Here is a 19,772-nt window from a genome sequence, read left to right on the forward strand (position 1 = left end):
GGCATGATCCGGGCTCACAGCAACCTCTACCTACCACATTCAAGCGATTCTCCTGTCTCAGCCTCCCTAGTAGCTGGGATTACAGGCGTGCACCACCACACCCAGCTAATTTTTTGTCTTTTTGGTAGGGACAGGGTTTCACCATGTTGGTCAGGCTGGTCTCGAACTCCTGACCTCAGATGATCTGCCTGCCTCAGCCTCCCAAAGTGCTGGGATTACAGTATGAGCCACTGTCCCAGCCTGTATGCCTGCTCTCTTATCCTCTCCTCCTATATTATTCGGAAACAAATACTAGATATCATACAATGTTATCCATACATATCACTGTGTGTATCTCTAAAAAATAAGAATCTCTTTTAAAATGTAACAATAGTATCATACTACAAATTTCCTAACATCACATGTGTAGTACAGTTCAAGTTTCCACTTATTTCAACATATCAAAAAACCTGTTTGTTAAACTGAATCATGATAGCAATAAGAAAACAAAGCTTAATGGTTTATCTTTTTTTTTGTTTGTTTTTGAGACAGGGTCTCACTCTGTAGTCCAGGCTGGAGTGCAATGGCATGATCTCAGCTTATTACAACCTCTACCTCCTGGGCTCATGCAGTCCTCTCACTTCAGCCTCCCAAGTAGCACCCTAATTTTTTTTTATTTTTTATTTTTTTTTGTAGAGATGGGGTTTTGGCATGTGGCCCAAGCTGGTCTCAAACTCCTGGGCTCATGCCATCCACCCACCATGGCCTCCCAAACTACTGGAATTACAGACATGAACTAGCAGGCCCGGCCCAATATGTCTTTTAGGTCTATTTTATGTATAGGTTCCCTTCAACACCTTTATTTTTCTTTTGACTTGAAGAATGTAGGTTGTACTGCGGTTTTCTGCATTGTGAATTTTTGCCTTCATTTCTGGAAGGCATTTTTGCTGTAAATAACATTCTAAGTTGGCAGTTATTTTACTTTAGCACTTTTAAGATGTTCTTTGAATTCCATTTTTAGTTTTTCTGTCAGTTTTCAGTTGAACTTTTACTTCTTTGAACATGTTTCTTTCTTCTCTGGTTGCTTTTATAATTTTATGCTGCTTGGTTTCTGGCAGCTTTTCTAGGATTTGTCTAAGTGGGGTCAGATTTCTATTAATTATTTCACTCTTAGGGTTTGTGGTGTTTCTTGAATTTGTGGCTAATTGTTTCTCATAGGTTTGGAAAAATTCTGGGCTATAAACACTCTTCAAGTATTACACTACCACCATCTCTCTCTTCTTGCCGTTTGGGAAACCAATTGTTTGTATGTTACAGTTTTTCATCATATCCTCTATGTCTTATATCCTCTTTTCTATATTTTCTCTTCTTTTTAATCCCTTACCACACTTTAGTCTAAAATTTTTTTTAAAGATATGCAGTCCTTTTGTTTCTCTCCAATATGTTGTTAAAATGTTCTATTATTTTGGTCATTTTTTGCTCCTAGAAATTCTATTTGACAGTTTTGTATAGATTCTAGTTGTTCACTGAAATTCTTCATATGTTTACTTTCTTGAACATTGTCATACAATTATTTTAAAGTCCATTCAAAAATTTCATTCTGGGAACTCCTGTGGACCTGTTTCTACCAACTGCGTGGTTTTCATTTTCCCTTTATTAATTTTGTTTTTGCTGTTGAATTTTTCTCCTGGTTTTAAATGATTTGGTTGTGTTTGCTGATATGCCTGGTAAGTTTTTACTGCATGTCACCCACTGTGTATAAAAATTTTAGATAATTTGAGGCTCTGGATAATATCTTCCTCCAGAGAGTATTTACTTTTACTTTTGGCAGGCAATCAGAGTAAAGATAGATCAAGGATTGAAATACTGAGAGTTTGGGTTTCAGTCACTGAGGACTCATCTTCCTGACTCAACCTTACTCCTAAAATGTAGCCTTTCAATGGGTTCAACTGAAAGTTTGAATTATTTACTAAGGATCCTGTAACTTGATAGGCAATGTACTTCCATTTTTCTCTCTCCAGCCTTGTAAAACTGTGGAATACCATGTTCAGCTTCCTAGATTCCGAGGTTTTTCTGCTTTCATATCTGCAAACGCCTGAAGAGGAAAAGTGGCACTAAATGTTGGGCTCACTGCTCTGTACTACTATTCTCTTTAAGATCCTGGCCAGTAAAGTCCTGGTTTCCTTGTTGTCACTCCAATGACTTCCTACAGATGAATACTGTAAGTAGTATTCGTATAGTATTATTTTTAAAATCCAGCTTTATCGTTCTTCTTGGTGAGGGTATGATGTAAGCTAATCTGTCAAAGAAGCAAAAAGTTCTTGCTTTAAGTTTTTAGAAAATCCATGAAAAAGGCCGGGCAAGGTGGCTCATGTCTATAATCCCAACACTTTGGGAGGCTGAGGTAGGCAGATCACTTGACGTCAGGAGTTCGAGACCAGCTTGGCCAACATGGTGAAACCCCGTCTCAACTAAAAATACAAAAAAATTAGATAGGCGTGGTGACATGTGCCTGTAATCCCAGCTACTTGGAAGGCTGAGGCAGGAGAATCACTTGAGCCCAGGAGGCAGAGGTTGCAATGAGCCGAGATCACGCCACTGCACTCCAGCCTGGGTGGCAGAGTGAGACTTCATATCAAAAACAAAACAAAACAAATAAAAAATTCACAAAAAAAATTTGCATACTATTTTATTCTATTTCATAGCTACCTATTTTTTTTTTTAAACTGACAAATGGTCCCATCTGCTATTTATTACTGTTCCATTCTTCCTTTTTGGTATGTCTGTAGAGATACTCTGCTAGTTTCTTCTTGATTACTAAACTTTCATGAAGGTGAGTTGCTCCTAGAGGATCTATTTATAGGATTTTAGGAATAAGAGAGCCATGTGATTTTCAACTTGACTGGGCCACAAGATGCCTATACATTGGGTCAAACATTATTCTGGGTAGGTCTGTGAGTGTGTCTCCGGATGAGACAACATTTGAATTGGCAGACTGAGAAGATGGCCCTCCCTAATGTGGGTGAGCCCCATGTGATCAACTGAAGGCCTGAGCAGAACAAAAAGGCAAACTGAACCAAGAATAGGAGGGAACATCAGTTTCTCCTGTCTTCAGACCTGAAATGAGGCAGAAGCTTTTCCTGACTGTTAAGCCTGCCAAGCTTTGGGACTGGAACTACAAAATATACTCTCCTGGGTCTCCAGGTTGCCAAACGCACATCTTGGGTCAACCTCTATAATCACTTGAGCCAATTTCTTATAATCTCCCCTGCTCCCAAAACACATAATTCATACACCCCATCCCTGCCCCCCATACACACTCACTCTATTGGTTCTGTTTCTCTGTGGAATTGGTTCTGTTTCTCTGTGGAACCCTAACTAATACAGGCCACAACCACGTTCTAAGTCAAGGATTTGCAAATCTTTCCAGTAAAGAACTGGACAGCAAGTATTTTCACCTCTGTGGGCCATATAAAATCTTAAATCATCGTCATCTTCTTTGTAAAAATTGCCATTTAAAAATGTAAAAATCATTTTTAGTATGCAGTTCAGACAAAAACAATCTGGGAGCTAGATTTGGCCAGAGGCCATAGTTTGTCAACTCTCAATTTTAAGTTATTAGGAATTCTACTGATGACACAGGATTTTATTGGTGTGCATTTTTAACCTATATTTCTGTGCAAAGGTAGGCAATTTTGGCACAAATCACAAAGCAAAATTTCATTTCTTCTCCTCTGGCAAAAACAAACAAACAAATAAAAATTGTTTTATGCATATACAGTTTGTCTGTAATTCCCCATTTAATCCTACCTCCAACATCCTTGTTTTCATAAAAGGAAATGAGTTCCAGGAAAGCTATCACTGCTAGCACACACTGATTTGCCTACTGCAAGTAAGAGATTTAAGTTTTGCACCTCAGGGTGTGCCATTCGCTTCTGAAAATGTAATTTTATCAGTTTTTTTTTTTTTCTTAAATTGTTTTACTGAAGTATAATTTATATAACATAAAATTCACCCAGAATAAGTGTATAGTTGAGTGATTTTTAGCAAATTTAAACAGTTGTACAGTGATTACTACAATCCAGTTTTGGAACACTTCTAATACTCAAGACATATCCTCATGCTTATTTACAATTGATCTTGGTCTCCAACCTGAATTCTAGGTATCACTGATCTGCTTCCTGTGTTTGTAGTTTTGCATTTTCTGAAATCTTATATCAGTGACATAACAGAATATGCAGTCTTTTGTATTGGACTTCTTTCACTTACATTATTGAAGTTAAACCACTATAATGCTGCATGTATCTGAAGTTCACTCCTTTTTACTGCTGAGTGGTATTCTAGTATATGGGTATGGTATACTTTGTTTATCCATGCACCAGTGATAAACATTTGTATTGTTTCCAGTTGTTTACTATTCTGAGAATATGACGCTATGAAAATTCATATATAAGTGTTGAAGGGACTATGCTTTCAATTCTTTTCAGTAAATAGAATTGTCAGGTTATGTATTAAGTATATGTTTAACTTTTTGAGAATTTTTGGAACTATTTTCTACAGGGGCTATGCCACTTCACACTTCTATGAGCATTGTATAAGTTCTAGTTCCTTCATATCTTTGCCAATAGTTGATAAGGTCACTCCAATGGAATTTATTTATTTATTTATTTATATTATACTTTAAATTCTGGGGTAAATGTGCAGAACGTGCAGGTTTGTTACATAGGTATACATGTGCCATGGTGATTCTTGAGGGTATACAGCAGTATCTGACTTATTGTTAAGTGGTTTTAAGTGCTATTTTCCTAATAACAAACATCTTTTCATATACTTGTTATTCGTGTATCATCTTTTATGAAATGTCTATTCGATTCTGTTACCCATTAAAAAACTGAGTTGTTTATATTCTCTATTGTTGAGGTTTTTTTCCTTTTTTTTTTTTTTTGAGACAGGGTCAAACTCTGCACAGTGGCATCATCTCGACTCACTGCAGTCTTGACTTCCTGGGCTCACATAAATCCTCCTATTTCAGTCCCCCAGGCAGCTGGGACTACAGGCATGGGCCACCACACCCAGCCAATATTTAATTTTTTTTGTGGTAGAGATAAGGTCTCACTATATTTCCCAGACTGATCTTGAACTCCTGGGCTCAAGTGATCCTCATGCGTTAGACTCCCAAAGTGCTGGGATTATAGGTGTGAACCACCATGCCCAGCATTAAGAGTTCTTTACATAGTATGAATACATGTATTTTTTCAGATAAATTACTTAGCAGTATCTCCTCCCTCTCTGTGCATGTCTTTTCATTTTCTCAATGTTTTTTAAATTTTGATGTTCAATTTATCATTAGTTTTCTTTCATGTACTGTGCTTTTAATGTCATTATCTCGACATTTTTAGCCCCAAATCACAAATATTTTCTTCTATGCTTACCTGTTATATTTCAGACTGTGATCCACTTTGAGTTAATTTTGTATAAGGTAAGGATCCAAGTTCATTTTTTTTTCACATTTGGATATCCAACTGTTCCAGCACTATATGAAAAGATTATCCTTTTTCCATTGAATTGCCTTGGCACTTTTGTAGCAAATCAACTGACCATAAATGTGCAAGCTTATTTTTAGGCTCTTTATTATGTTTCATTATGCCAGTACTATACCTTTTTGATTACTATATATTTATAGCAAGTATTCAAATTACATAATGTTAATCCTCCAACTTCTAGCTTTACTCAAAATATTTTAAATATTCTTGGTCTTTTTTCCTCTATAAGTTTAAGGGTAAGCTTGTGAATTTCAACAAAAAGCCTACCAGAATTTTGATAGGGATGTCCCAGAACCTATAGATCAATTTGGGGAGAATTGCTATTCCAACAATGTTGAGGCTTCCAACCATTAACATGGTTTATCTCTCCATTTGTTCAGATATTCCTTAATTTATCTTAGTAGTGTTTTGTAGCTGTCATCTTCCTCTGGTTAACCCCAGACTTCTGAAATGGTTGTTTTTGACAAGAGCATTTGCTTTTTAATATTTTATTTTGAGATGATTAATCAATCTCTTCATATTAGCATAGCCAGAAGTCCACCAGCTGTTTTTGAGAGTTGCAGATGCAGCATCTTCTCTTCATTAATTCCTGCACTAATATCCATTTTGGATTACCATTATTTTTGATAGCCCTTCTACATTTGTGGTTGGGGTTTCAGTTGGAGATTTGCAAGAGAAGGAGGAAAATGCGAACTGCACTGCCATATTATAACAGTGATAAGTAGTTTTCAATAGATTGCTTACTTTATTCGGAATTGGTCAGAAAAAAGTTAATCTTTGCATTATTACCAAATAAAAGCATGGATTCTCGAGCCTGACTACCTGTACTCATTCTTGTGATTGTGAAAGTAGTTTAACCCTTCTTTGACTTAGTTTCCTGACCTATAAAATGGCAAGAACAGAAGGGTATACCTTAAGAGTTATTGTGAGAATTAAATGAGTTTTACGAAGTAACTCAGAAGACGATCTGCACACAGTAAATTTTAAGTATCAGTTCATTTTTCATGTTTGAAAATGAGGTTTTACTATTTGTACATTGACACAGCTGATTTATAATAAGACTACACAGGAATATCAAAAAATGCTCTCATAACATTTCAAGTGAAAAAACAGATTAGTAAGTGGATTGTATACATGACTGCAATTATGTAATAATAAGGATATAGGCAAAAGCTGGAAAGGAACATAGAAAATTAAGATACCTGTTCTGTGGTGACGAGATTATGGGTAACTTTCATGTTAAGTATTTTCCACATTTTTTGGAATTTTTTTGGAAATAACATTTTTAAAACATACAAATTATAACTTTTCTTACTGTAAACAATTTTACTCACTGGCATAAATGGCTAATTTTTAAAAATTTGTTATGAGATTGAACAAGAAAAAAATATATGTATAGACACACACACACACACACACACACATTTTGTTTTTGAGAAGGACTCTCGCTATATTGCCTAGTATGGAGTGCAGTGGCCTGATCTCAGCTCACTGCTACCTCTACCTCCCATGTTCAAGTGATTCTCCTTCCTCAGCCTCCTGAGTAGCTGGACTAGAGGCATGTGCCACCAGACCCGTTTAATTTTTATATTTTTAGTAGAGATAGGGTTTCTCCGTGTTGGCCAGGCTGACTTTGAACTCCCAACCTCAGGTGATCTGCTCACCTCGGCCTCCCAAAGTGCTGAGACTACAGGCTTGAGCCACCATGCCTGGCCTGCAATGAATTATTTTTTAATAAAAAGTAGGGCTTATAAGACTTATAAAAATGTCATCTAATTATTAAAAATTTCTTTAAATGTTTTTATTTTTGGAGTTTAAAAGTGTGAAAATCTATAATATATATTTTTCAAAATTAACCTAATAATTGCTTTTTGACTTCTATTACTACAATTCTGTCAAGAAGAAATCTAGTCTGCTTCAAGCTGGTTCCCAATGGAACAGTTGGTGTAGCAATGACAAATGCTTCTGTGGTTATCCTTGGGAAAAAGAGACACTTCAAACCAAAATGGAAAATGAAAAAATGGAAAGTGAAGTTGTACAGTGAAGTTGAGTTTATCATTACTGAGATGGACTGAGAATTAAAAAGGGGGACGCAGACTGAGAAGTAAGAAGAGAGAGAAGGAAAAATTGTATAAAAGTTTGAGAAACAGAGCAGACGTTCAAATGGAAATACAGATGCCAGATTTCCCCCATTTCTCCAGGAATAAATGAAGGAGGCTTCACTTTGTATACTAGGCCTAAGTATGTCCCTTTCTCATGGATGTATTAGACTGCAACACAATTTTAATCAAATGAGAATATTGAAATATTCTCTCTAAATAGATATTTTGGATAAACTCAGCAGAAAATGTATGGCTAACAAGAAATTAAACCAATAGTTGAATGTAAAAATTTGATCTACATTCAATTTGATCATTTTCCAATAAAATTTTTCTTAAAATGTAATAACATGTTTTAGTAGGTAGTTTGCTTAGAAATTATACATAAAGTGGCTTTATAGAGTTTAGTTATTATTCTTTTTAACCCCAAGGTAACTCAACAGGTTCTTAAAATTCTTATAGGCCAAAAGGACATTAAATTTTTAAATCAAATTAGTCAATACATAAAATTACAATTATGTGACCTGCTTGGATAAAGTTCAAATATTGGTAGTCCTATTTCAGTGGAAATAACTGTTATACAATAAAGTTTATGCATTATTCATGGCTTTAAAAATCAGTTTTTATTACTAGTCAGCCACTTTCTACAATATCTGCATATGTTAGCTTTAGAAGACTTTATGAAGAGTATTCTTTCTCAAGTAGTTTTCAACTAGACAGTCATTTTTTTAAAGGCTTAGAAAACAAGCAGTCATTTAAAAATGTTTTAAATACTTATTTAGCATTTTAAATGCTAAATAATCATGGTAAAACTAGAGAAGTACAGAGCTATATGGATAACAAAAAGGAAGAGTCTCTATTTTACAAGTCATGGTCTTTCAGCCTATTACTGAAATAACTAATAATTGAACATATTTTTATTGGCAGAAAATGCAATTATCCAGCCCTTCTTATTTAAATGTAAGTAGAATTATTAAAAATTCTGGGCTGGGCACAGTGGCTCACACGGCCAGGAGAGGTGGGTTATGCCTATAATCTCAGCACTTTGGGAGGCAGAGGCAAGCAGATTGATTGAGGTCAGAGTTCTAGACCAGCCTGGCTAACACAGCGAAATCCTGTCTCTACTAAAAATATAAACATTAGCCAGGTGTGGTGGTGTGCACCTGTAGTCCCAGCTACTCAGGAGGCTGGGCAGGAGAACTGTTTGAACCTAGGAGGCAGAGGTTACAGTGGGTGGAGACTGTGCCACTGCACTCCAGCCTGGGCAACAGAGCAAGACTGTATCAAACCAAACAAACTTCTGGTTAATACTGTATCAGGATTTTTACAACTGCTTGTTAGGAATTAGCACAAGAAATGCAGAATGGTGGCAATTTCAGGTACTAAGTGGAAAATAATCCCTTTAAGTATTTGAGATTTTGTTCATGGATAGGGCTACTTCTCAGTTCAATATGTGATTCTGTATTCAAGCTAGAAATTAGGCTGAGGTGGTTTCTTTAGATTATCACCTACCCCTGGTATCATTTCTAACTATTATGAGTTTTTCTTTGTGACCGTGGATCAGCTGTTACAACTTCTCCAAGTTTGGCCTAATTATCCCTGTTCCTGCTAAGAGCCAGCCTTAACTTGGTGTGAACTTACCCATCCATGACAGGGTAATTATGAATATATGAAAGAAAAGACTAAGAAAGAGAAAAGATGGTGATATGACTTCAGTGTTGGTCTCCTCCAAATCTCAGGTTGAAATGTGATTCTCCATGTTGGATGTGGGGCCTGGTGGGAGGTGACTGGATCATGGAGGCAGGCTGTTCATGAATGGTTTAGCACCACCCCCTTGATGAAAAGTGAGTTCTCAGTGAGATCTGGTTGTTCAAAAGTGTTTGCACCTCCCCAGTCTCTCCTGTGCCCTTTCACCTTTTGCCATGATTAAAAGCTTCCTGAGACTTTCACCAGGAGCAGATGCTGACACCACACTTCCTGTATGGCCTGCAGAGCCATAAGCCAAAATAAAACAATTTTCTTTGTAAATTATCCAGTCTCAGGTATTCCTTTATGGCAACCCAAAAATGGACTAATAAGAATGGAACGTGAAAAAGTAATAGAGGCTTCAAAAATAAATGGGACAAAGAATAAAAAAAGATAAGCAAAACTGCCTCTTCAGAAGACTCCTATCAGATTGTTGTAACAAAGATTTGTGTATATCATACAAGCAACATAACTCATGAGAAAGACTATCAAACAAAAATGTATGCTAAATATAAAGTTATACCCACAATGCCTGCCAGTGTTGAACATCTAGCAGGTACTCAATTAACATGAGACAATCACTCACCTTATCAAGTTCACTTGTCAGCTTTTTATTTTCTTCAGTTAACAACACTTTTTCTCGTTCATACTGCTGTTTGAACTCACTTTCAAATTCTTCCCTTTCACTTTGACTAACACAATTCAAAACACAAAAGCAAAAAAAGAGAATTAATGGTCAACTGAAAACTTGAATCATTTTTCCAATAATCATATAAAACATAAATAAATGTCAGATTGAACTGCAGAAATATTGAATAGAATACACAGAATACAGCTTGATTATATGCAATGACAGGCCTGGTGAAAGCACTTTCCAGGAATTTATATTATGATAATACTAATTTGTTTATTGATTCATTTAACAAATATTTATGGAGTGCTTACTAGCTGCCAAGGAATTACTGTAGGTCTTGACAGCTATTACTGTCATGGAGCTTATATTCTGGTAGAGGCAGACTGCCAATGAACAGTGAGTAAAATGAACTAATTTCAGGTAAGTTCTAAATTATATATGTATATACGGTAATGCAATAAATACTATTTGAGAGAGGGTGGCAACTTTAGATAATACAGTCAGAGAAGGTCTCATCAAGGTTGATAAAGTACCAAAATGAAAATAATAATTGCCATCTGCTTCACATTCATCTTGTTCTATCCAAAGGCAAATTAGTTTAAGACCAAATTAGACACTTTTCTTTGTGTATTTCCACCACAGTATTCTTACAAAATACAAAGTTGCTAAGATCTTATTTAATATTAGGCCAGAGTCAATTCCTAGTGTTATCAATTTGATTAATAGTATTCCAAACATTTTGTTCATAATTAGAATTTATACCTGGGTTCAGAAATTTAAATAATTTCAGTTTTATAGAAAAGTTACAAGAATAGTACAAAGAATTCCCATATCCTCTTAACTCAGATTCCCCAATTAATATTTTACTACATTTTCTCCATTACTGTGTATGTACTGATTTCATTAGTGTTCCTCAGAACCACTGAGAAGCAGCTAGCACAGATAGATATTGTGCCTTATTACCCCTAAATACCCCAGTTTATATCTCTCAAAGTCCAAGGACACTCTGCCATAACCACTAAGCCATCCTCTCAATTTAAAAAAAATCAGTACTACTAGAATCAACATTATTTGAACACTACCATCTGAATTCACAGACCCAATTCAAGTCATCCCAACAATGCCTCCTTTTCTTATGTATTCCAGGATCCAAATGAGAAACATGAGTTGCATTTAGTAGTCATGTCTCTACATTTCCTTTGGTCTAGAACAGTTCTTCAGTCTTCCCTCTCTTACAACAGTTTTATAAATGTATAGGTCTCTAATTGTGTACAGTGACACTCAACCTGGGGCCATCTGAGGTTTATGACTATTCTCAAAGAATTCATTTTTGGCTGGAATTCTACAGAACAATGTTTCTTAGTGGATCCCATCAGAAGATGTAAAATGATCTGCACAACACTGACCAAACCTCTTAGGCTAAGAGTGTGGATTCCAAATGAGTGGAGCCCCCGAGAAAGAAAAGAAACTTTTTGTCTGAGAAATGTGAACCCCTTTAAATTAGCAGGGCCAGAGAGGCAAAGAAATGTGACTACAGTAATATTTCATTCCCCTACTTGAGCTATCTACCAGCTATGTGAACTCCAGGCTGAGTGTCACCAATAGCTATAAATTAAACCAACAATGCTGTATTCTGGACACTGTAACTCATACCCTACAGTTCAATAATATACAGCCAATCATTAATCAATGTTATTTCTGCAAACCAATGAGAATTCCTGACAGAAGACTTTTGTAATTCCTCCCTCTCCTGATTTGTCTCTCTTTAAAAACCTGAGCCTCTTTTTTGTTCTCTGGAGTACTTCTTTGTGTTTCCTGGGCTGCAGTCCTCAACTTTGGCCCAAATAAACTCTATATTAATTTTGTCTCAGTTTCTGTCTTTTGGACAACATATTGGAACCTTTGGGCAGCAAAAGACAGTGCTGAGAACTCTGAATCCTCATATCCCTTCAAACTCTGCAGGTAGAAGCAATCTCATCCCTCTCCAGACAGCAGCTATAACCTGAGGCAACCACCATTTTTTTTTTTTTTTTTGCATAAATCATTCATTAACTTCACCTGAAACAGTTACCTCGAAAGGGGAGGCCAAGTATCTTTAACACCTGCCCAATCACTTGTCACTGTCTTCAGGCCTATGATGACAGTTAAGAACACAGCAGGGAATACATATAAAAGCAATGAAGGTGTTAAAGGATTTGGCCAATTTATATTGGAAGGAGTACGGGTAGCATATAGAAATGAATTCTAAGAGCTGAAAAAGAAAATAAATCTGAGGAATGTGAGACCATTTAAACTATCTGGCCCAGAGAGGTATTTAAAATGTGAGAGCAGTCACCATCTCACTCCCACCTTGAGCTAAATAATCACCTCTTGAGGCCGCTTGCTATGTGGGCTCTAAACTGATGACAAGTATGTGATAAAATGCCATACATTGGACACCATGACTCATACTCTATAGTTGAACAATGAATAGCCAATCACTAATCAATGATATTTTGTAAACCAATGAAAATTTCTGTCAAACAACTTGGTATCAGCCCAGTTCCTGTCTCCTTTTGCCTTTCAAAACCTACTTGTAACAAAGACCTAATGGAGCACTCCTCAAGGTAACCTGGAAATATATCCCTGGCAGCTGTCCTCACTCTGGCTCAAGAAAACTCTTTAAATATATCCTGTGCCTCAGCTTCTTCCTTCAGGTCAGCAGGATGTTACCCCAAGGTGGGTAAATAAAAAATTAAATACAGCCAAATTTATCAAATGCACATACTCATCTAGGATTTGTGGTTTAATGCATTAACTAAATATTCAGGTGTAGTTTTTCACTACTAGGCTGAATAACTAAAGCTTTGACTTTGGACCCAAAGGTAGCCTACAGACAATTGGTTCGAGATATGTGACTTACCTGGCATAAAGAGTCTACTGGCTTAGGGAGATGAGAATGTTAGAGTGGACCTACTATGTACAACCTGTTCAGCCACCCACAAAGCCACCCACTTCAGAACACCCAGAAAGCACTCCTTTCACCAAGGCATTAATGAATACATTAGTGAGAGGGCACGATAGCAGCCTGGAGAAACACCATGGTAGGTATCCTCAGATGACAGTCTGCAAATGACAGCGGAAAATGCCAGAATGGAATTGTACTGCCTGATTTGATTGAAAATAACAGTATTCCAGATTGGCTGTTGTACCATCTGCTTTATTTACTTATAGCCTGATGCTTCCAAATCCCAATCCTTTCCCTTAAAAGTCACACTCATTTACTTTTAATGAAATCAATGAATGTATGCTTAATAACACCTATTTGTGTTTCATTTGGAAATCTGAGGAAAACACCTGTGATTTGTAGACTTCCTATGCTCACCTTATGTGACCATATACAATAATTAAATAAGGTGAAACCAGGAGGTCAGAGAAAGAGGAGGATATATGAACCACAAAATGATTCCTTGTTCTCAACTCTAGATTGCATTAAAAATTCAATTAAATTTCCAACAGTTCTATCAGTATTTCAGCCCTTCCTTCCTACATCTACATACATACACATTTATTACTTTAATATTACAAAGCTTACTAAAAGTGACAGTTCTATGCGGCATGGCTTATTTACCCTTAGAAGTAAACATAGTTTTAAAAAAACTTAAAACAATCTTTTAAGGGAAAAAGGAGAATATGGTTTTTTGTTTGTTTTTGAGACACAGTCTCACTCTGTAGCCCAGGCTGGAGTGCAGTGGTGCGATATCAGATCACTGCAACCTCTGCCTCCCAGGTTCAAGCAATTCTCCAGCTGTAGCTGTGGGACTACAGGTATGCACCACCGCATCTGGCTAATTTTTGTATTTTTAGAAGAGATGGGGTTTTACAATATTGACCAGGCTGGTCTTGAACTCCTGACCTCAGGTGATCCACCCGCCTTGGCCTACCAAAATGCTGAGATTACAGACGTGAGCCACTATGCCCTAGCCAGGAAAAGGTTTTTGAAGACTGTATTGTTACGTGACAAATAGGCTTACATCTACAGCAATTTGGTGGATGCTATAGGATGTTAGCAATAATGAAATTGCATGTGGATCAGTACTGGGTAATTTTATATGACTGCTTTCAGGTGAACAAAGAATATAAGTGATGGTTGATGTTAAAAGTATAATCTTAAAAATCTCCCAAGTAACATTACTGAAGAGAAATTATAATTTAAATGACAAATTTAAGGAAATTAAACCATCTTCCATCTCCAAGCAAATGTGTCGCATCACTATTATCTAAAGACAAATGTTAAATTTAGTTATGTTTAGGAATCTTTCCTCCTGACACAGAAGCAACTTCAATAACAAAACATAAAAAAACTGCAAAGACTTTCAGAAAAATATGTACACAAATAGAGTAAAATTTTCATGTAAGACCATTCTTTTTCCTGTTAGCATTAAACGAGCTTGTCTATACCACATTAAAAACAGGAAAACAAACTCTCCCCATACCCTGTGTCACAATTCATTTCCTATTTTCCTTGTCTTCCCATTTGCTGGTAAGCATCTTGAAGCAGTTTCTGGAACCACTTTTTCATCACTTAAGTGCTCCCCACCACACCAAAATCTGGCTTCTGCCTCCACCATCTCAAGAAAGCTGCTCTCTCAAAACGACAGTGGCCAGACTGTGATTACATCTAATCTGCTGGCTGCTTTTAACAGTGTTGTCCATTCTTGCTCTCCTGATACAGGGCTGGCTTTGACTTCAGGGATCCTATGCTCTCCTAGTTTTCAGTCTACACTCCTAGCTTCTTTTCAGCTGCCTTTGTGACTCTTCTGTCCTTCCTGTAAATACCAATCCTCCTCAGTATTGTCTTAGGTGCTGTCTCTTTTCTCTCTACAGATGCTGCCTGACACTGCCTGGTTTTAATTATGTATTCAGTGGATGATCTCTGAATCTACACTTGAAGCTTTTGTGGCCTTCAAGCTGCTGACCTGACATCTCCACAAAAACGTCTCCCACGGCTAGTTCAATGTGCCCAACTCAACAAGAGAGCTCAACACATATACAAGTTCCCACCACCCCTATCTAGCTTCATCTATGCCCATAAACTCTACTTTCTCTTCTGATAGGTTAAAAAAACAGGACTGAATAAGGCCAATCCCTTCATTATGAACATCCTCAAGTACTTTGCTCTAGTACTTTCCTCCTCCCTGCTGTCCCCCGATCATCTATGAGATAATTTCTATCATATTACAAGCATGCTGTTATTTCTCCTATTTTTAAAAAACACACACAGAGAGAAACAACAAAGAGCAAAATAACTTCAAGATAATTTTTTCCTCTAGCTGTTACCTGATTTCACTGCTTGTTTGTGTGAAACATACAGGTAATTAGTTTTACCTGTATGTTCTGTCTCCAATTGCTCTCCTTTCAATCTCTTTTGATCCTACTGTGGGGTCTTTGCCCCTGTTTTTCCACTAAAATTGTTCTTATCAAAGTCACCAATGACCTTCATATTGCTAAACTCAAATGCCATTATTTAGTCCTTATCTCACTTGATTCAGAACTCATTTTATTTGACATGTTGATACACTTTATATACTTCCTTCACTTGGTTTCCAGTGTTACAGTAGGCAGTCAGGCAGACATAAGCAGGACGGGAAAGACCCCCTCCCTACAACTCCTCAACCAGGCATGTCCATCAACTATCAGGTGATGGTCAGGTGGTTGTTAAACTGTCTAAAATAATTGGTCACACCTGGTGCCAGGAAAAGGCAGTCTCCCAGTAGATAGACATGCCTGAAACTGGTCATCAGTAGCTTCTCAATAAGATTCAGGAGTTAGGCAAGTGGGCTCAAGCATGCACACTAAGAGGCAAAATGGTGGAGTTAACTGGTGGCATATGACCTTCTTCAGGAGCGCATGACTGCTAAGGGAAGAATGCCTCAAGTGAGCACATGTACAAATTCAGTAAGCGCACTGTGCATGCAGCCCCTCCCAAGTGCTGATAGGTCACTGTGCATGCAGACAGCCCACCCCAAGGGAAGAATCAGAGAGGGGATGCAACCCCACAGAAGCATGCCAACGAATAAAACACCAAGTCAAAGGTTAAACCATGCACTTGAATCTCAAGTCACCCACTTGGCCCAATTCCCAGTGTACTTTGCTTCCTATTATTCCTGCAATAAAACTTTTTGACAAACTTTCACTCTTGTTCTAAAACTTGTCTAGGTCTTTCTCTGTCTTATGCTCCTTGGTCAAATTCTTTATTGTGAGGAGGCAAGAACTGAGGTTGCTGCAGACACATATGGATTCACCACTGTTAACATCAGAACACCAAATTTGCCTGTTTTTATCCTGTGATTCTCACTGCCCTTTCTCTATCCACTTTGCTGGCTCCTCTTCATCTCTTGACTTCTAAAAATTGGGGTACCCCAAGGCTCAGTTCTAGGAAATTTTTTTCTATCTATACCCATTCACTAAGTGTTTTCATACAGTCTCAGAGCTTTAAATGTCATGGACTTCCATGATAAACGTTCCCAGGATTTTACCACCAGCCCCAAAATCCAGGCTTGTCTATACACCAGCCTATTTGACATCTCCAACTGAATGTCTAATAAGCATCTCAACTGTAACTCTTTAAAATGAGCTGTTTATGAAAGTCATGTTGGAAGAAAAAATGTGTCCTTGATAATACTCTCAATTCCAAACTTGCCTCTCCTGTAGTCTTCCTCTCTAGTAATATATTCTCCCAACCGCTTGGACCAAAAACCTTAGTATATCATCCTTGGGTCTTCTTTTTTCTCCCTCATCCCATATCTAGTCCATCAATACATCACTATCTTCACCTTTAAAGACCATTAAAATTCAAACTCTTCTTATCTCTTATCTACCCTAGACCAAAGCCACTGTCATCTTCTGCTTGGAATACTTCAATCATTTTCTAAGTGGTCTCATTGCTTTTGTTCTTACCTAATTCAGACTACTCTTAACCTAGCAGTCAGAGTGATCCTGTTAAAACACAAATCAGCACTTGTCACTTTTCTGCTCAGAATCCTACAATACAGTCATGTATTGCGTAATGACATTTTAATCAACTATGGACTGCCATTAGTTATGGACTAATTAGTCCATAACTGCATACATTTTTCAACTTTATTATAATGTTAGGGGAACACCACATATACAACAGTGTTCCCCTAAGATTATAACAGAGTTGAAAAATTCCTATCATCTAGTGATATTGTAACTGTCTTATGACAGTAAATGTAAAGCATTATTCACGTGTTATGTGGTGATGTCAGTGTAAACAAACCTACTGTGCTGCCAGCAGTATAAAAGTATAGCACATACAATTATGTACAGTATATAACACTTGATAATAATAAATGACTGTTACTGGTGTACATATTTACTATACTTCTTATCGTTAGAGTATATGTCTTCTTCTTAATATTTTTTTAAAAGTTAACTGTAAAACAACCTCAGGTAGGTCCTTCAGGAAGTATTCCCAAAGATGGCATTACTGTCACAGGAAATAACAATTCCATATGTGTAACCACCCCTGAAGACCTTCTAGTTGTGACTAGCCCAGACCAACTTCCAGTCCTGCAAGCTTCATTCATGGTTAAGTGTTCTATACAAGTGTACCTTTTTTTTTTGTTTTTAATCTTGTATACCATATTTTTACTGAAGCTTTTCTATATTTAGATATGTTTAGATACACAAATACCATTGTATTAAAAGTGACTACAGTATTCAGTAACATGCTACACAGGTTTACTACTGAGGAGCAATAGGTTACACCATATAGCCCAGGTGTGTAGAAGGCTATACCATCGAGGTTTGTGTAAGTATACTTTATGGTGCTTGCACAATGGCAAAATCACCTAACAATACCTTTCTCAGAACATATCCCTGGTGTTAAGCAATGCATGAATGTAATTCCCTGCAATAGTTTTACTCAGAATAAGAAACTATACATTCACTAAATACGACTTACAAGGCTTTACATGACGTGGCCCCTGTTACCTCTCTCACTTGTCTCTACTATTCTTCTCCCTTTATTCTACTTGAGCCACACTGGCCTCCTCACTATTTTGTAAAAAACTTATTCTTCTCCATGTAGAATGCTCTTCTCATATATCTCGTCTATTTTTAGTCTTTAACTGAGAAATCAATCACCTTCTCAGCATAATTTTCCCTGGCTATCCCATATTTATGTAATTTAATCCTCCCGCAAATGCTTCATAGCCCCTATTCTCTGTTAATTTTTTTTGTGTTTAGCATTTATCATTATCTAATATATTTTGTTGTATTTATAGAAAGTTCTATAGGACAGGAATCTTTTTTCATTGCTATTTTCTTTTGTACCAGTGCCTACAACAGTGCGTCACACACAGTAGGTTAAAAAATATTACTGTATGAATAAATGCACCAAATTGAATAAACTCGGGCTTCCAATATAAGTTGAGAATGACAATAACATATATTCAGTTGCCTGAAATCTAGAAAGCTGAAAATAACTGGTCATTTCTCCGGCTCCCTCATTTCTCACTGCTGTTTATTATGTTCTCCAAGCTCTATCTTCTCACTAGATAGAATCCATTCACTTCTCTCCATCTTCACCATCACCACCTGAGGCCCACGCCTCATCTCTTGCAGCTGCTCCTCCCAGTTCACTCTCCACACAGTAGCAAGAGTGGTCATTAAAAAATGTAAATATAATCATGTCACTTTCCTTCAATGACATGAGGATAATGTGCAAATGCCTTGTACTCTGTCATATTTTGCCTCTATTTTACTTTCCAGCCTCACTTCTCACCATTCCCACCTTTCTATTTATGTTTTAGTCACAGTAAACAGCTTCCATTTTCTGAATGTGGCAAGTCCCCCTTTTCCTTTAGATCTTAGCACATTCTGCCTGGACACTCCTTCCCAGCTACTTCTTTCTTACTAATTATATCTCAGCTTAGAAGTGTTTTTTTGTTTTGTTTTGTTTTGTTTTGGTAGAGACAGGGGTTCAATATGTTGCCTAGGCTGAACTTGAACTCTGGACTCAATTGAGTCTCCTGTCTCAGCCTTCTTAACCAGCTCAGACTACAGGTGTGTGTGCCATCATGCCCAGCTAGAAGTAATTTTGTTCAGAAAGCCTAGATGTACCAAAGTTATCTTTTGAGCCTTCCCTATATGTGCTCCTATACTTATCATCCCATTTGCTTTTCTATCATGCTGTATTATAATTTTCCATTTGCCAATCTTGACTTTGGTCTCCTTTAGGTCTAGGATATGTTTACTGTCTATGTATCTCCAATACTTATATAACAGGTGCTCAATAAATAACTACTGTATAGTAAGTAATGCGATTCTTACCTTTCTCTCCTGGTTTTTTCCAATTTGTCTTTTAAAATCATAATTTCTTTGTTGAGAGCAAGTTGCTGACCTTCTGAATCATGCAGTTCTTTCTTAAGATTTTTCATTTCATTTGCATGTATTCCTTCTCTTTTAGATAATTCTTCTTCATAAAAGATACTTTTCTTTTCCAAATCAGTCTTTAGTTTGGTTATCTCTTGCTGATGTTCTATGCTGCATACTCCTGGTGAGTAACTAATTTGTTTTTGCTATAAAAGTAATAACAAAAGACTAGTTCAGCTACAAGAATAACAAAATATCAAATAACTTCTTCCTATGAGTATTCATATAAATGCATTTTTTTGTACATCCTAACAAAAATAAAATTCTATATTAAGTCTACTTTTTGTTTGACATATATTGCAAATATTTTCCTCAGTTTACATTCCTTAA

The 19,772-nt window shown here is 36.8% G+C and overlaps 1 protein-coding gene across 18 annotated transcripts in view; it reads right to left on the minus strand.

Moving 5' to 3' along the window:
- CDC42BPA (CDC42 binding protein kinase alpha) overlaps positions 1–19,772 on the minus strand; it is a 330,073-nt gene that overhangs the window by 88,566 nt on the left and 221,735 nt on the right. For all 18 annotated transcript variants that reach the window (XM_017526457.2, XM_017526468.1, XM_017526469.1 and 15 more), the window contains 2 exons: positions 19,341–19,588; positions 9,954–10,059 (listed from right to left, as the gene is read on the minus strand). In XM_017526457.2, coding sequence (XP_017381946.1) covers positions 9,954–10,059; positions 19,341–19,588 — 354 coding nt within the window. The remainder of the gene's footprint in view (positions 1–9,953; positions 10,060–19,340; positions 19,589–19,772) is intronic.

This window comes from Cebus imitator, unplaced genomic scaffold, assembly GCF_001604975.1.
Source record: "Cebus imitator isolate Cc_AM_T3 unplaced genomic scaffold, Cebus_imitator-1.0 Scaffold42, whole genome shotgun sequence".
Lineage (NCBI taxonomy): Eukaryota > Metazoa > Chordata > Mammalia > Primates > Cebidae > Cebus > Cebus imitator.